General features: G+C 46.4%; 1 protein-coding gene across 1 annotated transcript in view; it reads right to left on the bottom strand.

Annotated features, from left to right (window-relative positions):
* LOC311148200 (neural cell adhesion molecule L1.1-like) overlaps positions 1-5357 on the bottom strand; it is a gene marked incomplete at its 5' end in the record, with an annotated part of 96897 nt that extends 91540 nt beyond the window's left edge. Inside the window, one exon of the mRNA XM_084185080.1 lies at positions 5321-5357. Coding sequence (XP_084041206.1) covers positions 5321-5357 — 37 coding nt within the window. The remainder of the gene's footprint in view (positions 1-5320) is intronic.
* Between the last annotated feature and the right edge of the window lie 19943 nt (positions 5358-25300).

The raw sequence follows: 25300 nt of genomic DNA, 5'->3' as shown, positions 1-25300 counted from the left end.
TGAAAAAAAGGGTCCGATCCTTAAGAGGTTAATTAAACTGATTTTCTACAATAATCGTTAACCTACGAAAGTACTGTTATAGTGTTTCACCAGCATCCCAGCTGATGTTTTAATATCAGACCAGCTGGTATATCAGCTGGTGAATATATATGTCAGCTGTCAGCCATGAAACCAACTAACGCACCATAAATATATTAGTGTAACATGTGATGTTTTAATATCAGACCTTCATAACAAACTGGTGTTAGAGACAACCAGGCAAGCCCACGCCTAACACAGCCCAGACACACACACACACACACCACACACACATAGCCACACCCACACCCACACCCAGCCAGCATGTTGGGATGATGCTATTGTCTCCATCTTCCCACCAGGTCCCTACCTCTGGAGGTGCGGTCTTCTCTCTCTCTCTCTCTCTTCCTGTCTTCCTCTCTTTATCTCCTATCCAATGTGTCTTCAGTGTCTTCTCTCTGTCTATCCGCTTAGGGGAGTCGTGTTTTAGGCTGCTCTGCAAGGATGCTGCAGTGATAGAGAAAAACACAAACCTTCTCGCTGTCTCTCCTCCCTCCCTCCTGCTTCTCATTCGCTGCTCTGGAGAGATGACATCACCCCTTTTATTGTGGCCTCTCTCTCTCTCTCTCTCTCTCTCTCTCTCTCTCTCTCTCTCTCTCTCTCTCTCTCTCTCTCTCTCTCTCTCTCTCTCTCTCTCTCTCTCTCTCTCTCTCTCTCTCTCTCTCTCTCTCTCTCTCTCTCTCTCTCTCTCTCTCTCTCTCTCTCTCTCTCTCTCTCTCTCTCTCTTTCTTTGTATTCCCCTGGGTACCTCCCTGCCCCTCCCTCATCTCTCTCTCTCTCTCTCTCTCTCTCAGACCTGCTTAGAGAACATTGTTCAGTTGGTTGTTATATTGTGACTGGGGTCATTTTGATAATTTTAAATTGCTCTCTTGATTCAAAGGATACCTCATTGTAAAACAAATGGCTGTTAAAACTCACAGGAGTAGAAGGGTAAGATTTCTAATATCAGTTATGACCATGTGGCATCCAAAAAACACATGCTCCCTCTGTGTGTGTGTGTGTGTGTGTGTGTGTGTGTGTGTGTGTGTGTGTTTGTGTGAGCAGATGGGTGGTGTGTGTGTGTGTGTGTGTGTGTGTGAGCAGATGGGCGGAGTGTGTGTGTGTGTGTGTGTGTGTGTGTGTGTGTGTGTGTGTGTGAGCAGATGGGCGGAGTGTGTGTGTGTGTGTGTGTGTGTGTGTGTGTGTGTGTGTGTGTGTGTGTGTGTGTGTGTGTGTGTGTGTGTGTGTGTGTGTGTGTGTGTGTGTGTGTGTGTGTGATTGCGTGTGTGTGTGTTTGCGTGTGTGTGTGTGTGTGTGTGTGTATGTGCAGATGGGCAGAGTGTTTGTGTGTGTGTGTGTGTGTGTGGATCTTGACACATGACATTAGAGGCCACATTAAATCAAATCTGATAAACACCTTATGGGTTAAAATAATTGTCAAAGATTTTTGTGAAAGATAAAACACACACACACTCACTCAGATGGGTGACAGCCCTGAGACCTAAACACACCAGCTGACCCTGTGTTCCCCTCTCCTCTCCTTCTCCTCCCCTCTCCTCTCCTTCTCCTCCCCTCTTCTCGACTCCTCCTCCCCTCTCCTCCTATCTCCTCCCCACTCCTTCTCCTCCCCTCTCCTCTCCTCCTCCTCCCCTGTCCTGTCCTCCTCCCCTGTCCTCTCCTCCTCCCCTGTCCTCCTCCCCTGTCCTGTCCTCCTCCCCTGTCCTCCTCCCCTGTCCTGTCCTCCTCCCCTGTCCTCCTCCCCTGTCCTGTCCTCCTCCCCTGTCCTCCATCCATTTATCTTTCTAACTGGTAAATTGCATTTCCTCCAGAAACCCATTCCATTATCTCCTTCCCTCCCTTCCTTTCTCTCTCCCTGTACTCAGTGTCCTTTTCTTTAGAGGAATAATTCACTTAACATTTGGAGGGAGGGAGCGAGGGAAGGAGGGGTGGAGGAAGGGATGGAGGGAGGGAGCGAGGGAAGGAGGGGTGGAGGAAGGGATGGAGGGAGGGAGCGAGGGAAGGAGGGGTGGAGGAAGGGATGGAGGGAGGGAGCGAGGGAAGGAGGGGTGGAGGAAGGGATGGAGGGAGGGAGCGAGGGAAGGAGGGGTGGAGGAAGGGATGGAGGGAGGGAGCGAGGGAAGGAGGGGTGGAGGAAGGGATGGAGGGAGGGAGAGAGGGAGGGAAGGAGAGAAAGAGGGAAGGAGAGAGAGGGGGAAGAATAGAGAGAGGGAAAGCTGTAATCAAGGCAAAGGGTGGCTACTTTGAAGAATCTCGAATATAAAATATATTTTGATTTGTTTAACACCTTTTTGGTTACCACGTGATTCCATATGTGTTATTTCATAGTTTTGATGTCTTCACTATTATTCTACAATGTAGAAAATAGTACATATAAAGAAAAACCCTTGAATGAGTAGGTGTGTCCAAACTTTTGAGTGGTGCTGTATCTCTCTCTCTGTCTGTCTTTCTCTCTCGAAGACACACTATCTCATGTCTTTGTTTCTGGCCTTGTCTGGGACATATTGCTCCCACTACACACACACACAGAAATTCTCAGACCCCTTCCCCCCGATAACTGATTAAATTAGTTTACGGTAAGAGACTCAGCCTGTCTGACTGAAATACTGCAGAGAACAGGACAGAGAGAGAGGGGTGGGGGGGTGGGGGGGTGGTAGGGAAGAGAGCAAGCATGGAGAGAGAGGAGAGGGAGAAGAGAAGGATGGGGAGAGGGGAGAGAGGAGGAGGAGAAGGAGGAGAGAGAGAGAGGGGGAGAGAGAGGAGAGAGAGAAGAGAGAGCATGGAGAGAGTGGAGAGAAGGAGAGAGAGAGGGAGAGAGAGGGGGAGAGAGAGAGAGAGAGAGAGAGTGAGAGAGAGAGAGAGAGAGAGAGAGAGAGAGAGAGAGGGAGAAAGAGAGAGAGAGTGAAAAGAGAGAGTGACAGAACGTTTAAGGAAGAGTGAAAGGGGTTAACCACTTTATCCAATTAGAAAATAATAAATCCACTCAGGCATTAACAGACATTACACTTACTGACACACACACGCACACACTGTACACACACAACGTACACACACAACGTACGCACACACACACCGTACACACACACACACCTTGCCTCTCTGTGCTGGTCCTGCATGGTTCTAGTCCTGTTCTCATTGTGTTGCCTCTCTGTGCTGGTCCTGCATGGTTCTAGTCCTGGTCCTGCATGGTTCTAGTCCTGGTCCTGCATGGTTCTAGTCCTGTTCTCAGTGTGTTGCCTCTCTGTGCTGGTCCTGCATGGTTCTAGTCCTGGTCCTGCATGGTTCTAGTCCTGGTCCTGCATGGTTCTAGTCCTGTTCTCAGTGTGTTGCCTCTCTGTGCTGGTCCTGCATGGTTCTAGTCCTGGTCCTGCATGGTTCTAGTCCTGGTCCTGCATGGTTCTAGTCCTGTTCTCAGTGTGTTGCCTCTCTGTGCTGGTCCTGCATGGTTCTAGTCCTGGTCCTGCATGGTTCTAGTCCTGTTCTCAGTGTGTTGCCTCTCTGTGCTGGTCCTGCATGGTTCTAGTCCTGGTCCTGCATGGTTCTAGTCCTGTTCTCAGTGTGTTGCCTCTCTGTGCTGGTCCTGCATGGTTCTAGTCCTGGTCCTGCATGGTTCTAGTCCTGTTCTCAGTTTGTTGACACCTCCCTCTAGAGGATTTTGGACGAGTCACACTTCAGAGAAATAATACTAATACACTAATATCAGTGTTGATCATTGTCCCCCACAATGAAATCAGGGAGGGGACTGTGGGTCTGTCTCCGTCCGTTCATTCGTTAGTATGTTCGTATGTGAATCACACGCGATATCTCAGACAGCACTGGACCGATTTTCACAAAACTTGGGTGATTGATGCTTCTTGCCATAGAGATCCGGCATTTACAAAATTACACTGATTGGCCAGATGGTGGTGCTATAACAAGAGATTGAATATGCAAACTTTGAAAGGTCACGCATCTCACCTCGTTTGACCTAAAGTTCCCTCTCCTCACAAGGAACACATTTGCCTCAGGACCCATAATGTCTGCCATGATGGAATTTCCGCTAGTTCGAATTCTGTGAAAACCACTAATAACGCTACTCTTTTGACATGGCCTATCTGCACGAAACTTGATATTTGGCATTTATGGACGAAGGTCTCTCATCGCAATGTTTTCCAGACTAGTACCTAAAACAAGATGTCCGCTATTGACCAATAAACATTAACGTAGGCGTGGTCTGGTACTTAAATGCATATAAATCAGTCAAGGATATTCGTAGTGTAACCAAACTTGGTTCACATGTTGCAAACACTATCAAGACTCAACATATGCAAGAACATTCATATTGACCACATGGTGGCTCTATAACAGGCACATGTTTATATGTCTTGATATGTTTGACTCCGAGTGATGAATTTTGGCACACATGCTCAGGGATGTGAGTCTAGCAAACCCATGCGATATCTCAGACAGCACTGGCCCGATTTTGATGAAACTTGGGTAAATGATACGTCTTGCCATAGAGATCCAATATGTACCAAATTACACTGATTGGCCCATGGGGATCGCTGTAGTACAGTTTCTCCTTCTTGTCATTTAGCAGAGCGACTTACAGGAGCAATTAGGATTAAGTGCCTTGCTCAAGGGCACACCAACAGATCTTTCACTTAGTTGGCTCTGGGATTCGAACCAGCGACCTTTCAGTATAGTAATCAACTGTATTTGTCACACCCTGATCTGTTTCACCTGTCTTGTGCTTGTCTCCATCCCCCACCGGGTGTCTCCCATTTGTCCCCATTATCTCCTGTGTTTTTATACCTGTGTTTTCTGTTTGTCTGTTGCCAGTTCGTCTTGTCCCGTCAAGTCCTACCAGCGTGTTCCCGTGTTTTCCTGTGCTCTAGTTTTTGTTTTTGTTAGCCTTCCCAGTTCTGACCTTTCTGCCTGTCCTGACCCTGATCCTGCCCGCCGTCCTGTACCTGCCTGACTCTAATTTGGATTACGACACTTTGCCTGTCTTGACCTACCGATTGCCTGCCATCCTGTACTTGCTTGACTCCGATTTAGATTTACCTTTTGCCTGCCCCTTGAACTATAATAAACTCGGAGACTCGTACTATCTGCCTCCTGTGTCTGCATCTGGATCTTAGCCTGAGTCTTGATAGTACAAACTGGTCATGACTGACCCAGCAGACTCAGACCAGCTCCACAACGCTGTCTCCCAGCAAGGAGCCACCATTGGAAGACACGAGGAGTTACTGCAATGCCTTACGGACGGACTCCATACCCTGGCAGAACGCCATGACCATGCGTTCGATACATTGCTGGAGTAATTCCGTGGATTCCCTACTAGGCAGCAAGCCACAACAGTAACCCCCCAGACTCTAAGTAACCCCGCCACCAGCGGGGAAGTAACCCCGCCACCAATGGATTCTCCATTGTCCTTGAGAGAGGCTGCTTGTAAGCTGCTCCAGCTACATCAAGACTCCCATAGTGTGGCAGACTACGTGGTGGATTTTTGCACGTTGGCGGCTGAGAGTGCCTGGAACCCGGAAGCCTTGTTCGACATGTTCCTTCACAGATTATCGGAGGTGATTAAAGACGAGCTCGCAGCCCGGGAGCTGCCCCTGGACCTCGACTCCCTCATAGCCTTGACCATCCGGATCGATGGGCAGCTACAGGAGCGTAGGAGGGAGAGGGAAACAGTTCCCTGTCGCCCTCGCTTGTCCTCGATTTTCCACCTCGCCTCCGAGGAATCACGGAAATCCCCGAAGTCTACATTTCCGAGTGAATCTGATGTCACCAGAGGGCTGCCGACTTGCCTCCTCCAGAGCCCATGCAACTTACACAGACTAAACACCAAGAGCTGTCTGTATTGTGGAGCTACGGGTCATTTCTTATCTACCTGCCCATTAAAAGACCAGGCTCATCAGTAGGTACGAGTATACTGATGAGCCATACGGGGAGTTTACAATCCCTTACTACTCAAAACCCCCCTCTATGCTACCCTGTTGTGGGGAGGCCAAATCCATCCGGGTGTTCATTGACTCTGGGGCAGACGAGAGCTTTATGGACACTACCCTGGTGTCGGAGCTGGGCATCTCCACTCAACCCCTTTCCATTCCGATGGACGTCAGAGTGCTGGATGGGCACTCTATTGGCAGAGTCAATCACAGTACAGTTCCCATCCACCTGCGAGTGTCAGTCAACCACAGTGAATTCATGCAGTTTCTGCTCCTGGAGTCTCCTCATGTACCCAGGGTTTTCATGGCTCCAGGCTTCTCCAAGTTGGACCTTCGGAACGCCTACCATCTGGTTCGGATATGGGAAGGAGACAAGTGGAAGACTGCCTTTAACACGGCTAGCGGGCACTACGAGTACCTGGTTATGCCGTTCGGACTGACCAACGCTTCCGCAGTGTTCCAGGCCCTAGTCAATGATGTGCTCCGAGACGTGTTGAACCGAGTTGTGTTTGTCTACCTCGACGACATCCTCATTTATTCCCGGTCAGCTCAAGAGCATGTCCTCCATGTCCGACACGTCCTCCAGCGTCTCCTGGAGAACCAGCTTTTCGTTAAGGCGGAGAAATGTGAGTTCCATCGCTCCACCATCTCCTTCCTAGGATACGTCCTTGCTGCAGGGAATATTCAGATGGACCCTGACAAGGTGAGAGCGGTGGTGGATTGGCCTCAAACCACATCCAGAGTGTAGCTGCAACGTTTCCTGGGGTTTGCCAATTCCTACCGTCGTTTCGTCTGGGGTTACAACACCCTTGCTTCCCCCCTTATTCACTAGTTTCCATTTCACTATCTCCTACCGCCCGGGGTCCAAGAATGTGAAGCCTGACGCACTCTCACGTCTGTACAGCCCCGCTACTACACCAAGCTCCGGCAACCACTCCCTGTCCCTCATCGCCCCTGGTCCCATATATCCTTGGATTCGTCACTTTGTCACGGGCCTACCTCCGTCAGATGGCAACACCACCATCCTTACGGTGGTGGACAGGTTTTCCAAAGCTGCCCATTTTATTCCCCTTCCTAAGTTGCCCTCAGGTAAGGAGACGGCCCAGCTCATGGTGCAGCACGTCTTCCAGATCCATGGACTGCCGGTCGACATGGTCCCCGATCACGGTCCTCAGTTCTCATCTCAGTTCTGTAAGGCGTTCTGCAACCTCATTGGGTCTTCGGCCAGCCTGTCCTCTGGTTTTCATCCCCAGTCTAACGGCCAGTCGGAGCGAGCCAATCAAGACCTGAAGACGACTCTTCGCTGCCTCGTCTCCACCAATCCCACCACCTGGAGCCAGCAACTTGTGTGGGTGGAATACGCCCGCAACACCCTTCCCTGTTCTTCCACTGGTCTCTCGCCTTTAGAGTGTTCCCTGGGATATCAGCCCCCGCTCTTCCTGGAGCAAGAGGAAGAGGTCAGCATACCTTCTGCCCAGATGTTCGTCCGTCGCTGTCGCCGTACCTGGAAGAGAGCCCGGGCCGCTCTTCTTAAGACCACCTCCAGGTATCGACGACAGGTGGACCGCCACCGGACCCCTGCTCTCTGCTATCGTCTCGGGCAGAGCGTATGGCTCTCCACTCGGGATCTGCCCCTCCGGGTGGAGTCCCGCAAACTTTCCCCCCATTTTATCGGACCTTTCCCAGTCTAAAAGGTCCTTAGCCCCTCTGCTGTTCGCCTTCTGTTGCCCCGCACTCTCCATATACTTTCCATGTATCTAGAATCACACCTCTGTCTCACTTTATTTAACCAGGAAGGCCAGTTGAGAACAAGTTCTCATTTACAACTGCGACCTGGCCAAGATAAAGCAAAGCTGTCCAATAAAAACAACAACAACACAGAGTTTCATATGGGATAAACAACAACTACAGTCAATAACACAATAGAAAAATAGAAAATATACATACAGTGTGTGCAAATGTAGTAAGTTATGGAGGTAAGGCAATAAATAGGCCATAGTGCAAAATAATTACAATTTAGTATTAACACTGGAGTGATAGATGTGCAGAATATGATGTGCAAATAGAGATACTGGGGTGCAAATGAGCAAAATAAATAACGATATGGGGATGAGGTAGTTGGGTGGGCTAATTACAGATGGGCTGTGTACAGGTGCAGTGATCGGTAAGCTGCTCTGACAACTGATGCTTAAAGTTAGTGAGGGAGATAAGAGTCTCCAGCTTCAGAGATTTTTGCAGTTCATTCCAGTCATTGGCAGCAGAGAACTGGAAGGAATGGCGGCCAAAGGAGGTGTTGGCTTTGGGGATGACCAGTGAGATATACCTCCTGGAGCACATACTATGGGTGGGTGTTGCTATGGTGACCAATGAGCTAAGATAAGGCAGGGATTTGCCTAGCAGTGATTTATAGATGACCTGGAGCCAGTGGGTTTGGCGACGAATATGTAGTGAGGGCCAGCCAACGAGAGCATACAGGTCACAATGGTGGGTTGTATATGGGGCTTTGGTGACAAAACGGATGGCACTGTGATAGACTACATCCGATTTGCTGAGTAGAGTGTTGGAGGCTATTTTGTAAATGACATCGCCGAAGTCAAGGATCGGTAGGATAGTCAGTTTTGCCACGTCTTGCTTCCGGACAAGCTAAACACATTCTTCACCCGCTTTGAGGATAACACAGTGCCACCGACGCGGCCCGCTACCAAGGACTGTGGGCTCTCCTTCTCTGTGGCCGACGTGAGTAAAACATTTAAACGTGTTAACCCTCGCAATGCTGCCGGCCCAGACGGCATCCCTAGCCGCATCCTCAGAGCATGTGCAGACCAGCTGGCTGGTGTGTATAGGGGCATATTCAATCTCTCCCTATCCCAGTCTGCTGTCCCCACATGCTTCAAGATGGCCACCATTGTTCCTGTACCCAAGAAAGCAAAGGTAACTGAACTAAACAACTATCGCCCCGTAACACTCACCTCTGTCATCATGAAGAGACTAGTCAAGGATCATATCACCTCTACCTTACCTGCCACCCTTGACCCACTTCTAATTGCTTACCGCCCCAATAGATCCACAGACGATGCAATCGCCGTCACACTGCACACTGCCCTATCCCATCTGGACAAGAGGAATACCTATGTAAGAATGCTGTTCATTGACTACAGCTCAGCCTTCAACACCATAGTACCCTACAAGCTCATCATTAAGCTCGAGGCCCTGGGTCTGAACCCCGCCCTGTGCAACTGAGTTCTGGAGTTCCTGACGGGCCGCCCCCAGGTGGTGAAGGTAGGAAACAATACCTCCACTTCGCTGATCCTCAACACAGGGGCCCCACAAGGGTGCGTGCTCAGCCCACTCCTGTACTCCCTGTTCACCCATGACTGCGTGGCCAAGCACGCCTCCAACTCAATCATCAAGTTTGCAGACCACACAATAGTAGTAGGCTTGATTACCAACAATGACGAGACCGCCTACATGGAGGAGGTCAGTGCTCTGGGAGAGTGGTGCCAGGAAAATAACCTCTCACTCAACGTCAACAAAACAAAGGAGATGATCGTGGACTTCAGGAAACAGAAGAGGGTGCACCCCCCTATCCACATCGACGGGACCACAGTGGAGAAGGTGGAAAGCTTCAAGTTCCTTGGCATACACATCACTGACAAACTGAAATGGACCAACCACACAGACAGTGTGGTGAAGAAGGCGCAACAGAGCCTCTTCAACCTTTTTGGCTTGGCACCTAAAACCCTCACAAACTTTTACAGATGCACAATTGAGAGCATCCTGTCGGGCTGTATCACCTCTTGGTACGGCAACTGCACCACCCGCAAACGCAAGACTCTCCAGAGGGTGCTGCGGTCTGCCCAACGTGTTACCGGGGGCAAACTACGCGCCCTCCAGGACACCTACAGCACCCGATGTCACAGGAAGGACAAAAAAATTATCAAGGACATCAACCGCCTGAGCCACTGCCTGTTCACCCCGCTATCATCCAGAAGGCGAGGTCAGTACAGGTGCATCAAAGCTGGGACAGAGAGACTGAAAAACAGCTTCTATCTCAAGGCCATTAAACTGTTAAACAGCCATCACTAGCACATTAGAGGTTGCTGCCTATAGACATAGACTAGAAATCACTGGCCACTTTAAGAAATGGAACACTAGCCACTTGAATAATGTTTACATATCTTGCATTATTCATCTCATATGTATATACTGTATTCTATACTATTCTACTGTACCTTAGTCCATTCCGCTCTGACATCGTTCGTCCATATATGTATATATTCTTAATTCATTCCTTACTTTGTGTGTATTGGGTATATGTTGTGAAATTGTTAGATATTACTGCACTGTCGGTGCTAGAAGCACAAGCATGTCACTACACCCGCTATAACATCTGCTAAACACGTATATGTGACCAATACAATTTGATTGTAGAGAGCTGCATAATGACTGATGTGATCATAGTTATAAACACAGCTGTATTGTCTTCATAAGGACAGGTTATGCACACAGTGCAATGTGACGATTAAAAAACCTGTTTGATGAATCAAAGAAACTGGGCATTGGTTTAGTCAGTATTGTTCTGATTGCGGTCGTCATTACAATGTTAGTGTTCTCAGCCCTAAACTGCACAAATGTGTTGATATATTATGTGTCCATTGCAAGTAAGAGCTTGCAACGGAAGCAGCTGCTTCTTTCTTTTCTCTCCAAAACTATTGAGCGTGCCGTCTTTAGCCAACTCTCTTGCTATCTCGCTCAGAATTACCTTCTTGATCCAAACCAGTCAGGTTTCAAGACTGGTCATTCAACTGAGACTGCTCTTCTCTGTGTCACGGAGGCTCTCCGCACTGCTAAAGCTAACTCTCTCTCCTCTGCTCTTGTCCTTCTAGACCTGTCTGCTGCCTTTGATACTGTGAACCATCAGATCCTCCTCTCCACCCTCTCCGAGCTGGGCATCTCCGGCGCGGCTCACTCTTGGATTGCGTCCTACCTGACCGGTCGCTCCTACCAAGTGGCGTGGCGAGAAGCTGTCTCCGCACCACGTGCTCTCACCACTGGTGTCCCCCAGGGCTCAGTTCTAGGCCCTCTCCTATTCTCGCTATACACCAAGTCACTTGGCTCTGTCATATCCTCACATGGCCTCTCCTATCATTGCTACGCTGACGACACACAACTAATCTTCTCCTTTCCCCCTTCTGATAACCAGGTGGCGAATCACATCTCTGCATGTCTGGCAGACATGTCAGTATGGATGACGGATCACCACCTCAAGCTGAACCTTGGCAAGACGGAGCTGCTCTTCCTCCCGGGGAAGGACTGCCTGTTCCATGATCTCGCCATCACGGTTGACAACTCCGTTGTGTCCTCCTCCCAGAGTGCGAAGAGCCGTGGCGTGACCCTGGACAACACCCTGTCGTTCTCCGCTAACATCAAGGCGGTGACCCGATCCTGTAGGTTCATGCTCTACAACATTCGGAGAGTACGACCCTGCCTTACACAGGAAGCGGCACAAGTCCTAATCCAGGCACTTGTCATCTCCCGTCTGGATTACTGCAACTCGCTGTTGGCTGGGCTCCCTGTCTGTGCCATTAAACCCCTACAACTCATCCAGAATGCCGCAGCCCGTCTGGTGTTCAACCTTCTCAAGTTCTCTCACGTCACCCCGCTCCTCCGCACACTCCACTGGCTTCCAGTTGAAGCTCGCATCTGCTACAAGACCATGGTGCTTGCCTACGGAGCTGTGAGGGGAACGGCACCTCCGTACCTTCAGGCTCTGATCAGTGGTTATCCCACTGGCTATAAGGTGGATGCACCTATTTGTAAGTCGCTCTGGATAAGAGCGTCTGCTAAATGACGTAAATGTAAATGTAAATGTAAGACCTGGCCCCAGAAATAAAGCATGAATGCTACAGTGAGGGAAGAAAGTATTTGATCCCCTGCTGATTTTGTATGTTTGCCCACTGACAAAGAAATGATCAGTCTATAATTTTAATGGTAGATTTATTTGAACAGTGAGAGACAGAATAACAACAACAAAATCCAGAAAAACGCATGTCAAATTTTTTAAATAAATTGAATAAAAATAAATAAATCCCTCCTGAGATGTGTGCAAACCTGGTGGCCAACTACAAGAAACGTCTGACCTCTGTGATTGCCAAAAAGGGTATTGCCACCAAGTACTAAGTCATGTTTTGCAGAGGGGTCAAATACTTATTTCCCTAATTAAAATGCAAATCAATTAATAACATTTTTGACATGCGTTTTTCTGGATTTTTGTTGTTGTTATTCTGTCTCTCACTGTTCAAATAAACCTACCATTAAAATTATAGACTGATCATGTCTTTGTCAGTGGGCAAATGTACAAAATCAGCAGGGGATCAAATCCTTTTTTCCCTCACTGTAACTATGTCAGTGTTGTAAGTTTAATAAGCAATGGTGTGCTGAGGGTTAAGATGATTAAGTTCTTCCAAAAGTGTCGAAATATAGTGACTACACATTTATAGCACATTATTCTAAACATTTTGATGAAGTATCTTGTTCAGAATGGTATTAAACCTTCAATCATTGTAGTAAACTGATGTGCTTTACAGACTTCACAAACAGCGTTATATTGATAGTCTTCCTGCCAATGTTTGCTCCTATGGGGTTTAATGACTCTAAAAAGGTGTCAGAAGTGTAGAGAGGAGTAGGCAGGAGGCAGGAGGCAGTCGCAAGTTTAGAACTACTGAATTGATTAAAGCACCATAGCTTAAAGCAGGATGAAATCCACAGCACAAAATATAAAGTACTCAGGAAATAGTAGGAGAGATTCCTCTCAGGAAAACAAGCAACATATACAATGACCGACAAAGACAAATGACAGAGGGAGTATATATACAGTGATAGAGTGGGGATTGGAACCAGGTGTGTGTAATGATGACGAGTCCGGGGTTGATGAGTGAAGGGCGTTTGCCAGCAGCAGGTTCGGCAGCAGCTAGAAGGCTGGCGACGCCGAACGCCTGAGATGGACAGGAGGGGGAGCCAAAGCGAAGGCTGGTGTGACAAAAGGGATTTTTTTCAATATAGATTTAATCTGAAAGAGAATGAGAGTTATGTTGGTGAATTCCCTGAGCCTCATTTTTAAGGTGTGAATACTATGATGGCTAAAGAAAAGATTGAGTTTACGGAGTCTGTTTCTGATGGGGTCTTTGTCATGAAAGATTAAATAAGAGCTTATTGTGTGAACGATGTAGTCATCTTGAGGGAAGCATGTATCAAGTATAGGCAGGAGTTTCTGGAGTGTCGGGGTGTCGACCCATTCCAATCTATTACAATAGCATCAGTCTGTATGAAAGTATTTTAAACCAAGTTCCCTACCAAAGACAATTACATGCATAGTCAGAAAACCTTCTCCAACAGCTCTATACAATGGCTTGAATATATGCCAGCTACTGGGAATGTGTTGCTACAACATGGTTTGAACCACAGTGAGATGAAATGTGGTGCATACTATAGAGATGGGTGGTCTGATGTCGGGGATAGGCCTACTGTCTATGAGAGGCCTACTGTCTATGAGTTGCTAGGTTGTCTTTGGCTCTAATATCAACCCTGTGATTCAGCTGGCTTGATGTACCAACAGCTTGATGTACCAACAGCTTTGATGTACCAACAGCTTGATGTACCAACAGCTTGATGTACCAACAGATTGATGTACCAACAGCTTTGATGTACCAACAGCTTGATGTACCAACAGCTTGATGTACCAACAGCTTTGATGTACCAACAGCTTGATGTACCAACAGCTTGATGTACCAACAGATTGATGTACCAACAGCTTGATGTACCAACAGCTTTGATGTACCAACAGCTTGATGTACCAACAGATTGATGTACCAACAGCTTTGATGTACCAACAGCTTGATGTACCAACAGCTTGATGTACCAACAGCTTGATGTACCAACAGCTTTGATGTACCAACAGCTTGATGTACCAACAGCTTGATGTACCAACAGCTTTGATGTACCAACAGCTTGATGTACCAACAGCTTGATGTACCAACAGATTGATGTACCAACAGCTTTGATGTACCAACAGCTTGATGTACCAACAGCTTGATGTACCAACAGCTTTGATGTACCAACAGCTTGATGTACCAACAGCTTGATGTACCAACAGATTGATGTACCAACAGCTTTGATGTACCAACAGCTTGATGTACCAGCAGCTTTGATGTACCAACAGCTTTGATGTACCAAGAGATTGATGTACCAACAGCTTTGATGTACCAACAGTCTGATGTACCAACAGCTTTGATGTACCAACAATGGCTGACGAAATTTGAAGTTTAGAAAAAACATTACAATGTGCACGCAGTGTATATTTGGGAGTGTGAATGAATCACCTTAATATAAGCTGACAGTCCCCGAAATCGGGCACTAGAATTACTTTAAAAAATATGTATCTGTTTGCATGACTTCTTTTATTGATTTTCCACCGTTTTATAAGTCAGAAGAAAGCCATCCAGACCTTCCTAGGACTATGTCAAAACCCTCTTAGGCCTCACTCCCCCCTTTCTGAGATACCTACTGCAGCCCTCATCCTCCACAAACAACACCCGTTCTGCCAGTCACATTCTGTTAAAGGTCCCCAAAGCACACACATCCCTGGGTCACTCCTCTTCCAGTTCTCTGCAGCTAGCGACTGGAACGAGCTGCAAAAAACACTCAAACTGGACAGTTTTATCTCCATCTCTTCATTCAAAGACTCAATCATGGACACTCTTACTGACAGTTGTGGCTGCTTCGCGTGATGTATTGTTGTCTGTGCCCAATAATGTTTGTACCATGTCTTGTGCTGCTACCATGTTGTGCTGCTGCCATGTTGTGATGCTACCATGTTGATGCTACCATGTTGTGTTGCTACCATTATTGTTTTCATGTTGTGATGCTACCATGTTGTTTTCATGTTGTGATGCTACCATGTTGTGTTGCTACCATTATTGTTTTCATGTTGGGATGCTACCATGTTGGGATGCTACCATGTTGTGATGCTACCATGTTGTGTTGCTACCATTATTGTTTTCATGTTGGGATGCTACCATGTTGTTGTCATGTTGTGATGCTACCATGTTGTGTTGCTACCATTATTGTTTTCATGTTGGGATGCTACCTTGCTGTGTTTTCATGTTGGGATGCTACCATGTTGGGATGCTACCATGTTGGGATGCTACCATGTTGGGATGCTACCTTGCTGTTTTCATGTTGGGATGCTACCTTGCTGTTTTCATGTTGGGATGCTACCTTGCTGTTTTCATGTTGGGATGCTACCTTGCTGTTTTCATGTTGGGATGCTACCATGTTGTTTTCATGTTGGGATGCTACCATGTTGTTTTCATGTTGGGATGCTACCTTGTTGGGATGCTACCATGTTGGGATGCTACCATGTTGGGATGCTACCATGTTGTTGTCATGTTGGGATGCTACCATGTTGGGATGCTACCATGTTGGGATGCTACCATGTTGGGATGCTACCTTGCTGTGTTGTCGTGTGTTGCTGCCATGCTATGTTGTTGTGTTAGGTCTCTCTTTATGTAGTGTTGTGGTGTCTCTCTCTCTTTATGTAGTGTTGTGGTGTCTCTCTCTCTTTATGTAGTGTTGTGGTGTCTCTCTTTATGTAGTGTTGTGGTGTCTCTCTTTATGTAGTGTTGTGGTGTCTCTCTCTCTTTATGTAGTGTTGTGGTGTCTCTCTCTCTTTATGTAGTGTTGTGGCGTCTCTCTTTATGTAGTGTTGTGGCGTCTCTCTTTATGTAGTGTTGTGGTGTCTCTCTTTATGTAGTGTTGTGGTGTCTCTCTTTATGTAGTGTTGTGGTGTCTCTCTTTATGTAGTGTTGTGGTGTCTCTCTTTATGTAGTGTTGAGGTGTCTCTCTTTATGTAGTGTTGTGGTGTCTCTCTTTATGTAGTGTTGTGGTGTCTCTCTTTATGTAGTGTTGTGGCGTCTCTCTTTATGTAGTGTTGTGGTGTCTCTCTTTATGTAGTGTTGTGGTGTCTCTCTTTATGTAGTGTTGTGGTGTCTCTCTTTATGTAGTGTTGTGGTGTCTCTCTTTATGTAGTGTTGTGGTGTCTCTCTCTCTTTATGTAGTGTTGTGGTGTCTCTCTTTATGTAGTGTTGTGGTGTCTCTCTTTATGTAGTGTTGTGGTGTCTCTCTTTATGTAGTGTTGTGGTGTCTCTCTTTATGTAGTGTTGTGGTGTCTCTCTCTCTTTATGTAGTGTTGTGGTGTCTCTCTTTATGTAGTGTTGTGGTGTCTCTCTCTCTTTATGTAGTGTTGTGGTGTCTCTCTCTATGTAGTGTTGTGGTGTCTCTCTCTCTTTATGTAGTGTTGTGGTGTCTCTCTCTATGTAGTGTTGTGGTGTCTCTCTCTATGTAGTGTTGTGGTGTCTCTCTTTATGTAGTGTTGTGGTGTCTCTCTCTCTTTATGTAGTGTTGTGGTGTCTCTCTCTATGTAGTGTTGTGGTGTCTCTCTTTATGTAGTGTTGTGGTGTCTCTCTTTATGTAGTGTTGTGGTGTCTCTCTTTATGTAGTGTTGTGGTGTCTCTCTTTATGTAGTGTTGTGGTGTCTCTCTTTATGTAGTGTTGTGGTGTCTCTCTTTATGTAGTGTTGTGGTGTCTCTCTTTATGTAGTGTTGTGGTGTCTCTCTTTATGTAGTGTTGTGGTGTCTCTCTTTATGTAGTGTTGTGGCGTCTCTCTTTATGTAGTGTTGTGGTGTCTCTCTCTCTTTATGTAGTGTTGTGGTGTCTCTCTTTATGTAGTGTTGTGGTGTCTCTCTTTATGTAGTGTTGTGGTGTCTCTCTCTTTATGTAGTGTTGTGGTGTCTCTCTCTCTTTATGTAGTGTTGTGGTGTCTCTCTCTCTTTATGTAGTGTTGTGGTGTCTCTCTTTATGTAGTGTTGTGGTGTCTCTCTTTATGTAGTGTTGTTGTGTTAGGTCTCTCTTTATGTAGTGTTGTGGTGTCTCTCTCTCTTTATGTAGTGTTGTGGTGTCTCTCTCTCTTTATGTAGTGTTGTGGTGTCTCTCTTTATGTAGTGTTGTCGTGTCTCTCTTTATGTAGTGTTGTGGTGTCTCTCTCTCTTTATGTAGTGTTGTGGTGTCTCTCTTTATGTAGTGTTGTGGTGTCTCTCTTTATGTAGTGTTGTGGTGTCTCTCTTTATGTAGTGTTGTGGTGTCTCTCTCTCTTTATGTAGTGTTGTGGTGTCTCTCTCTTTTATGTAGTGTTGTGGTGTCTCTCTCTCTTTATGTAGTGTTGTGGTGTCTCTCTTTATGTAGTGTTGTGGTGTCTCTCTCTCTTTATGTAGTGTTGTGGTGTCTCTCTCTCTTTATGTAGTGTTGTGGTGTCTCTCTTTATGTAGTGTTGTGGTGTCTCTCTCTCTTTATGTAGTGTTGTGGTGTCTCTTTATGTAGTGTTGTGGTGTCTCTTTATATAGTGTTGTGGTGTCTCTCTCTCTTTATGTAGTGTTGGGGTGTCTCTTTATGTAGTGTTGTGGCGTCTCTCTTTATGTAGTGTTGTGGTGTCTCTCTTTATGTAGTGTTGTGGTGTCTCTCTTTATGTAGTGTTGTGGTGTCTCTCTTTATGTAGTGTTGTGGCGTCTCTCTTTATGTAGTGTTGTGGTGTCTCTCTCTCTTTATGTAGTGTTGTGGTGTCTCTCTTTATGTAGTGTTGTGGCGTCTCTCTTTATGTAGTGTTGTGGTGTCTCTCTCTCTTTATGTAGTGTTGTGGTGTCTCTTTATGTAGTGTTGTGGCATCTCTCTTTATGTAGTGTTGTGGTGTCTCTCTTTATGTAGTGTTGTGGTGTCTCTCTTTATGTAGTGTTGTGGCGTCTCTCTTTATGTAGTGTTGTGGTGTCTCTCTCTCTTTATGTAGTGTTGTGGTGTCTCTCTTTATGTAGTGTTGTGGTGTCTCTCTCTCTTTATGTAGTGTTGTGGTGTCTCTCTTTATGTAGTGTTGTGGTGTCTCTCTCTCTTTATGTAGTGTTGTGGTGTCTCTCTCTCTTTATGTAGTGTTGTGGTGTCTCTCTTTATGTAGTGTTGTGGTGTCTCTCTCTCTTTATGTAGTGTTGTGGTGTCTCTCTTTATGTAGTGTTGTGGTGTCTCTCTCTCTTTATGTAGTGTTGTGGTGTCTCTCTCTCTTTATGTAGTGTTGTGGTGTCTCTCTCTCTTTATGTAGTGTTGTGGTGTCTCTATGTAGTGTTGTGGGGTCTCTCTTTATGTAGTGTTGTCGTGTCTCTCTTTATGTAGTGTTGTGGTGTCTCTCTTTATGTAGTGTTGTGGTGTCTCTCTCTCTTTATGTAGTGTTGTGGTGTCTCTTTATGTAGTGTTGTGGTGTCTCTCTTTATGTAGTGTGGTGGTGTCTCTCTCTCTTTATGTAGTGTTGTGGTGTCTCTCTTTATGTAGTGTTGTGGTGTCTCTCTCTCTTTATGTAGTGTTGTGGTGTCTCTCTCTCTTTATGTAGTGTTGTGGCGTCTCTCTCTATGTAGTGTTGTGGTGTCTCTCTTTATGTAGTGTTGTGGCATCTCTCTTTATGTAGTGTTGTGGTGTCTCTCTTTATGTAGTGTTGTGGTGTCTCTCTTTATGTAGTGTTGTGGTGTCTCTCTTTATGTAGTGTTGTGGTGTCTCTCTTTATGTAGTGTTGTGGTGTCTCTCTTTATGTAGTGTTGTGGTGTCTCTCTTTATGTAGTGTTGTGGTGTCTCTCTTTATGTAGTGTTGTGGTGTCTCTCTTTATGTAGTGTTGTGGTGTCTCTCTCTCTTTATGTAGTGTTGTGGTGTCTCTTTATGTAGTGTTGTGGTGTCTCTCTTTATGTAGTGTTGTGGTGTCTCTCTCTCTTTATGTAGTGTTGTGGTGTCTCTCTCTCTTTATGTAGTGTTGTGGCGTCTCTCTTTATGTAGTGTTGTGGCGTCTCTCTTTATGTAGTGTTGTGGCGTCTCTCTTTATGTAGTGTTTTGGTGTCTCTCTTTATGTAGTGTTGTGGTGTCTCTCTTTATGTAGTGTTGTGTTGTCTCTCTCTTGTTGTGATGTGTGTTTGGTCCTGTATTTATATATATATATATATATATATATATAAAATGTAATCCCTGCACCCGTCCCCGCAGGAGGCCTTTTGCTTTTTGGTAGGCCGTCATTGTAAATAAGAATTTGTTCTTAACTGACTTGCCTAGTTAAATAAAAGGTTAAATAAAATAAATAAATCAAATGTCAACGTCCTCTGTCGAATAAACGTGTATTTGCCTCCCTCTGTTGGTCGGCTGCATCATTACATCCATTTATATCACTTCACAGCAAAGTTACGTCAAAGGGGCGGTCCTTAGAAAAACGTTTATCCAGCTTGACTGCTACACAGCACAAACATGGCAAAGCAATCACTGAATTTGTCTCGAGCAGGCGGATCTAAATAAATCACCCTAATAGCTCTACGATAAAGAATGCAACCTACACACTTCCTTAAACCTACAGTGCCTTGCAAAAGGATTCATCCCCCTTGGTATTTTCTTCCTATTTTGTTGCATTACAACCTGAATTTTATTTGGATTTCATGTAATGGACATACACAAAATAGTCCAAATTGATGAAGTGAAATGAAAAAAATTACTTGTTTCAAAAAATTCAAAAAAAATCAATAATGGAAAATTGGTGTGTGCATACAGTGGGGAAAAAAAGTATTTAGTCAGCCACCAATTGTGCAAGTCCTCCCACTTAAAAAGATGAGAGAGGCCTGTAATTTTCATCATAGGTACACTGCAACTATGACAGACAAATTGAGATTTTTTTTCTCCAGAAAATCACATTGTAGGATTTGTAATGAATTTATTTCCAAATTATGGTGGAAAATAAGTATTTGGTCACCTACAAACAAACAAGATTTCTGGCTCTCACAGACCTGTAATTTCTTCTTTAAGAGGCTCCTCTGTCCTCCACTCGTTACCTGTATTAATGGCACCTGTTTGAACTTGTTATCAGTATAAAAGACACCTGCCCACAACCTCAAACAGTCACACTCCGAACTCCACTATGGCCAAGACCAAAGAGCTGTCAAAGGACACCAGAAACAAAATTGTAGACCTGCACCAGGCTGGGAAGACTGAATCTGCAATAGGTAAGCAGCTTGGTTTGAAGAAATCAACTGTGGGAGCAATTGTTAGGAAATGGAAGACATTCAAGACCACTGATAATCTCCCTCGATCTGGGGCTCCACGCAAGATCTCACCCCATGGGGTCAAAATGATCACAAGAACGGTGAGCAAAAATCCCAGAACCACACGGGGGGACCTAGTGAATGACCTGCAGAGAGCTGGGACCAAAGTAACAAAGCCTACCATCAGTAACACACTACGCCGCCAGGGACTCAAATCCTGCAGTGCCAGACGTGTCCCCCTGCTTAAGCCAGTACATGTCCAGGCCCGTCTGAAGTTTGCTAGAGTGCATTTGGATGATCCAGAAGAGGATTGGGAGAATGTCATATGGTCAGATGAAACCAAAATAGAACTTTTGGGTAAAAACTCAACTCGTCGTGTTTGGAGGACAAAGAATGCTGAGTTGCATCCATAGAACACCATACCTACTGTGAAGCATGGGGGTGGAAACATCATGCTTTGGGGCTGTTTTTCTGCAAAGGGACCAGGACGACTGATCCGTGTAAAGGAAATAATGAATGGGGCCATGTATCGTGAGATTTTGAGTGAAAACCTCCTTCCATCAGCAAGGGTATTGAAGATGAAACGTGGCTGGGTCTTTCAGCATGACAATGATCCTAAACACAAAGCCCGGGCAACGAAGGAGTGGCTTCGTAAGAAGCATTTCAAGGTCCTGGAGTGGCCTAGCCAGTCTCCAGATCTCAACCCCATAGAAAATCTTTGAAGGGAGTTGAAAGTCCGTGTTGCCCAGCGACAGCCCCAAAATATCACTGCTCTAGAGGAGATCTGCATGGAGGAATGGGCCAAAATACCAGCAACAGTGTGTGAAAACCTTGTGAAGACTTACAGAAAACGTTTGACCTGTGTCATTGCCAACAAAGGGTATATAACAAAGTATTGAGAAACTTTTGTTATTGACCAAATACTTATTTTCCACCATAATTTGCAAATAAATTCATTAAAAATCCTACAATGTGATTTTCAGGATTTTTTTTTCTCATTTTGTCTGTCATAGTTAACGTGTACCTATGATGAAAATTACAGGCCTCATCTTTTTAAGTGGGAGAACTTGCACAATTGGTGGCTGACTAAATACTTTTTTTCCCCACTGTAGTTGTTTCCAATGTTATTTCACACTTAAGAGTACCTGTAATTATGCCAGCTAGCTACCTACCATTCAGCTGTTTTTCTAACCTCATTATCTGAAGTGTTAACGTTAGGTAGTTAGTAGCTACTGTAATCGAAATGTAGCTAGCTTGTTGCTACTTGGATAGCTAACTAAACAATAGCTGGAACGTCCTAGCTGTAATATTTGGAGACACTTTCTCTCCGTTGGGACAGACGCGAACTGGCTGAATCGATACAGTGGCTAGCTTTGCACTTAACTGGCTAACAGCAGCTACTAAGGGTAAATTATAATCTACATTTATTTTTGTTTTGTTTTTACATAACCAGAGTCGTTCAAGGGAATTCGGGACATGGGTGACTAGTTAACGTTAGCTTGGCTCTCTCTGTGTTTCGTGCCGTGGGAGGAGGGGTTGGTTAGTTGGCAGAGAGCAATGGCTAGCTAGTATGCTAACTATTCTAGCTAACTAACTGGCTGAATAAGTTGACGAAGTACTCACTCAAACAGTCAAAACTAACCCAAAACTTTACACAACGTTAGACACGGACACAAATGATCTGTTTGGCGTGTTAACACACTGGTGGTTTGTTGTAACCGAGTATTGGTGCTAAACCGTGTTATTGGAGGCTGGCATGCTAGTTGGCTATGGCGTCATAGGATTTGGTGCCCTGGACGGTTTTCACGGAAGAATATTGTACCAAGTTAGCTAGTTGAATAAACTAAGTTAGAGTCTATTCCTAGAAAACATTGAACCGCTGTAGTTTACAACAATTATAATTTCTAAAGTGGAAGTTGGGAGAGTTATATTTTAGTGTTTCAGTGAAACGTAAGTGAGGGAGGCCCCGCTCTCTCGCTTTCCCAGATGTTTAGTTCATTTCATTCCAATCTCCTTTGCATTATTGTAGCCTTTTCTGTAACCTGTCAACTATGTGTCTGTCTATCCCTGTTCTCTCCTCTCTGCACAGGCCATACAAACGCTTCACACCGCGTGGCTGCTGCCACTCTAATCTGGTGGTCCCTGCGTGCACGACCCACGTGGAGTTCCAGGTCTCCGGCAGCCTCTGGAACTGCCGTTCTGCGGCCAACAAGGCAGAGTTCATCTCAGCCTATGCTACCCTCCAGTCCCTCGACTTCTTGGCGCTGACGGAAACATGGATTACCACAGAAAACACTGCTACTCCTATTGCTCTTTCCTCGTCTGACCATGTGTTCTCGCATACCCGGAGAGCATCTGGTCAGCGTGGCAGTGGCACAGGAATCCTCATCTCTCCCAAGTGGACATTCTCTCTTTTTCCCCTGACCCATCTGTCTATCTCCTCATTTGAATTCCATGCTGTCACAGTCACTAGCTCATTCAAGCTTAACATCCTTGTCATTTATCGCCCTCCAGGTTCCCTTGGAGAGTTCATCAATGAGCTTGACGCCTTGATAAGTTCCTTTCCTGAGGATGGCTCACTCCTCACAGTTCTGGGTGACTTTAACCTCCCTACGTCTGCCTTTGACTCATTTCTCTCTGCCTCCTTCTTTCCACTCCTTTCCTCTTTTGACCTCACCCTCTCACCGTCCCCCCCTACTCACAAGGCAGGCAATACGCTTGACCTCATCTTTACTAGATGCTGTTCTTCTACTAATCTCACTGCAACTCCCCTCCAAGTCTCTGCCCACTACTTTGTATCCTTTTCTCTCTCGCTCTCCTCCAACACTACTCACTCTGCCCCTACTCAGATGGTAATGTGCCGTCGCAACCTTCGCTCTCTCTCTCCCACTACTCTCTCCTCTTCCATCCTATCATCTCTTCCCTCTACTAAATCCTTCTCCCTCCGATCTCCTGATTCTGCCTCCTCAACCCTCCTCTCCTCCCTTTCTGCATCCTTTGACTCTCTATGTCCCCTATCCTCCCGGCCAGCTCGGTCCTCCCCTCCTGCTCCGTCGCTTGACGATTCATTGCGAGCTCACAGAACAGGGCTCCGGGCAGCCGAGCGGAAATGGAGGAAAACTAGACTCCCTGCGGACCTGTCATCTTTCCACTCCCTCCTCTCTACATTCTCTTCCTCTGTTTCCGCTGCTAAAGCCACTTTCTACCACTCTAAATTTCAAGCCTCTGCCTATAACCCTAGGAAGCTCTTTGCCACCTTCTCCTCCCTGCTGAATCCTCCTCCTCCTCCCCCTCCCTCCTCCCTCTCTGTGGATGACTTCGTCAACCATTTTGAAAAGAAGGTTGATGACATCCGATCCTCGTTTATTAAGTCAAATGACACCGCTGGTCCTGCTCACACTGCCCTACCCTATGCTTTGACTTCTTTCTCCCCTCTCTCCAGATGATATCTTGCGACTTGTGACGGCTGGCCGCCCAACAACCTGCCCGCTTGACCCTATCCCCTCCTCTCTTCTCCAGACCATTTCCGGAGACCTTCTCCCTTACCTCACCTTGCTCATCAACTCATTCTTGTCCGCAGGCCATGTCCCTTCCGTCTTCAAGAGGGCGAGAGTTGCACCACTCCTCAAAAAACCTACACTCGATCCCTCCGATGTCAACAACTACAGAACAGTATCCCTTCTTTCTTTTCTCTCCAAAACTCTTGAGCGTGCCGTCTCTAGCCAACTCTCCTGCTATCTCTCTCAGAATGACCTTCTTGATCCAAACCAGTCAGGTTTCAAGACTGGTCATTCAACTGAGACTGCTCTTCTCTGTGTCACGGAGGCTCTCCGCACTGCTAAAGCTAACTCTCTTCTCTGCTCTTATCCTTCTAGACCTATCCGCTACCTTTGATACTGTGAACCATCAGATCCTCCTCTCCACCCTCTCCGAGTTGGGCATCTCCGGCGCAGCTCACTCTTGGATTGCGTCCTACCTGACAGGTCGCTCCTACCAGGTGGCGTGGCGAGAATCTGTCTCCGCACCACGTGCTCTCACCACTGGTGTCCCCCAGGGCTCAGTTCTAGGACCTATCCTATTCTCTCTATACACCAAGTCACTTGGCTCTGTCATATCCTCACATGGTCTCTCCTATCATTGCTACGCAGATGACACATAATTAATTTTCTCCTTTCCCCCTTCTGGCGAATCGCATCTCTGCATGTCTGGCAGACATATCAGTGTGGATGTCGGATCACCACCTCAAGCTGAACCTCGGCAAGACGGAGCTGCTCTTCCTCCCGGGGAAGGACTGCCCGCTCCATGATCTCGCCATCACGGTTGACAACTCCATTGTGTCCTCCTCCCAGTGTGCAAAGAACCTTGGCGTGACCCTGGACAACACCCTGTCGTTCTCCGCTAACATCAAAGCGGTGACCCGATCCTGCAGGTTCATGCTCTACAACATTTCCAGAGTACGACCCTACTTTACACAGAAAGCGGCACAAGTCCTAATCCAGGCACTTGTCATCTCCCGTCTGGATTACTGCAACTCGCTGTTGGCTGGGCTCCCTGCCTGTGCCATTAAACCCCTACAATTTATCCAGAACGCTGCAGCCCGTCTGGTGTTCAACCTTCCCAAGTTCTCTCATGTCACCCCGCTCCTCCGCACACTCCACTGGCTTCCAGTTGAGGCTCGCATCTACTACAAGACCATGGTGCTTGCCTACGGAGCTGTGAGGGGAACGGCACCTCCTTACCTTCAGGCTTTGACCAGACCCTACACCCAAACGAGGGCACTACGTTCATCCACCTATGGCCTGCTAGCTCCCCTACCTCTACGGAAGCACAGTTCCCGCTCAGCCCAGTCAAAATTATTCGCTGCTCTGGCACCCCAATGGTGGAACAAGCTCCCCCACGACCCCAGGACAGCGGAGTCACTGCCCACCTTCCGGAGACACTTGAAACCCTATCTCTTTAAGGAATACCTGGAATAGTATAAAGTAATCCTTCTTCCCCCACCCCCCATAAAAAAAAGGTGGTTGTCCCACTGGCTATCATAAGTTGAATGCACCAATTTGTAAGTCGCTCTGGATAAGAGCGTCTGCTAAATGATGTAAATGTAAAAATGTAAATGTAAAATCTTTGAA

The sequence above is a fragment of the Coregonus lavaretus genome, assembly GCF_964263955.1.
Source record: "Coregonus lavaretus genome assembly, chromosome: 20".
In the NCBI taxonomy this organism is placed as follows: Eukaryota; Metazoa; Chordata; class Actinopteri; order Salmoniformes; family Salmonidae; genus Coregonus; species Coregonus lavaretus.
The sequence above is the reverse complement of the archived record's forward strand: the minus strand, read 5'-3'. Positions and strand labels throughout refer to the sequence as shown.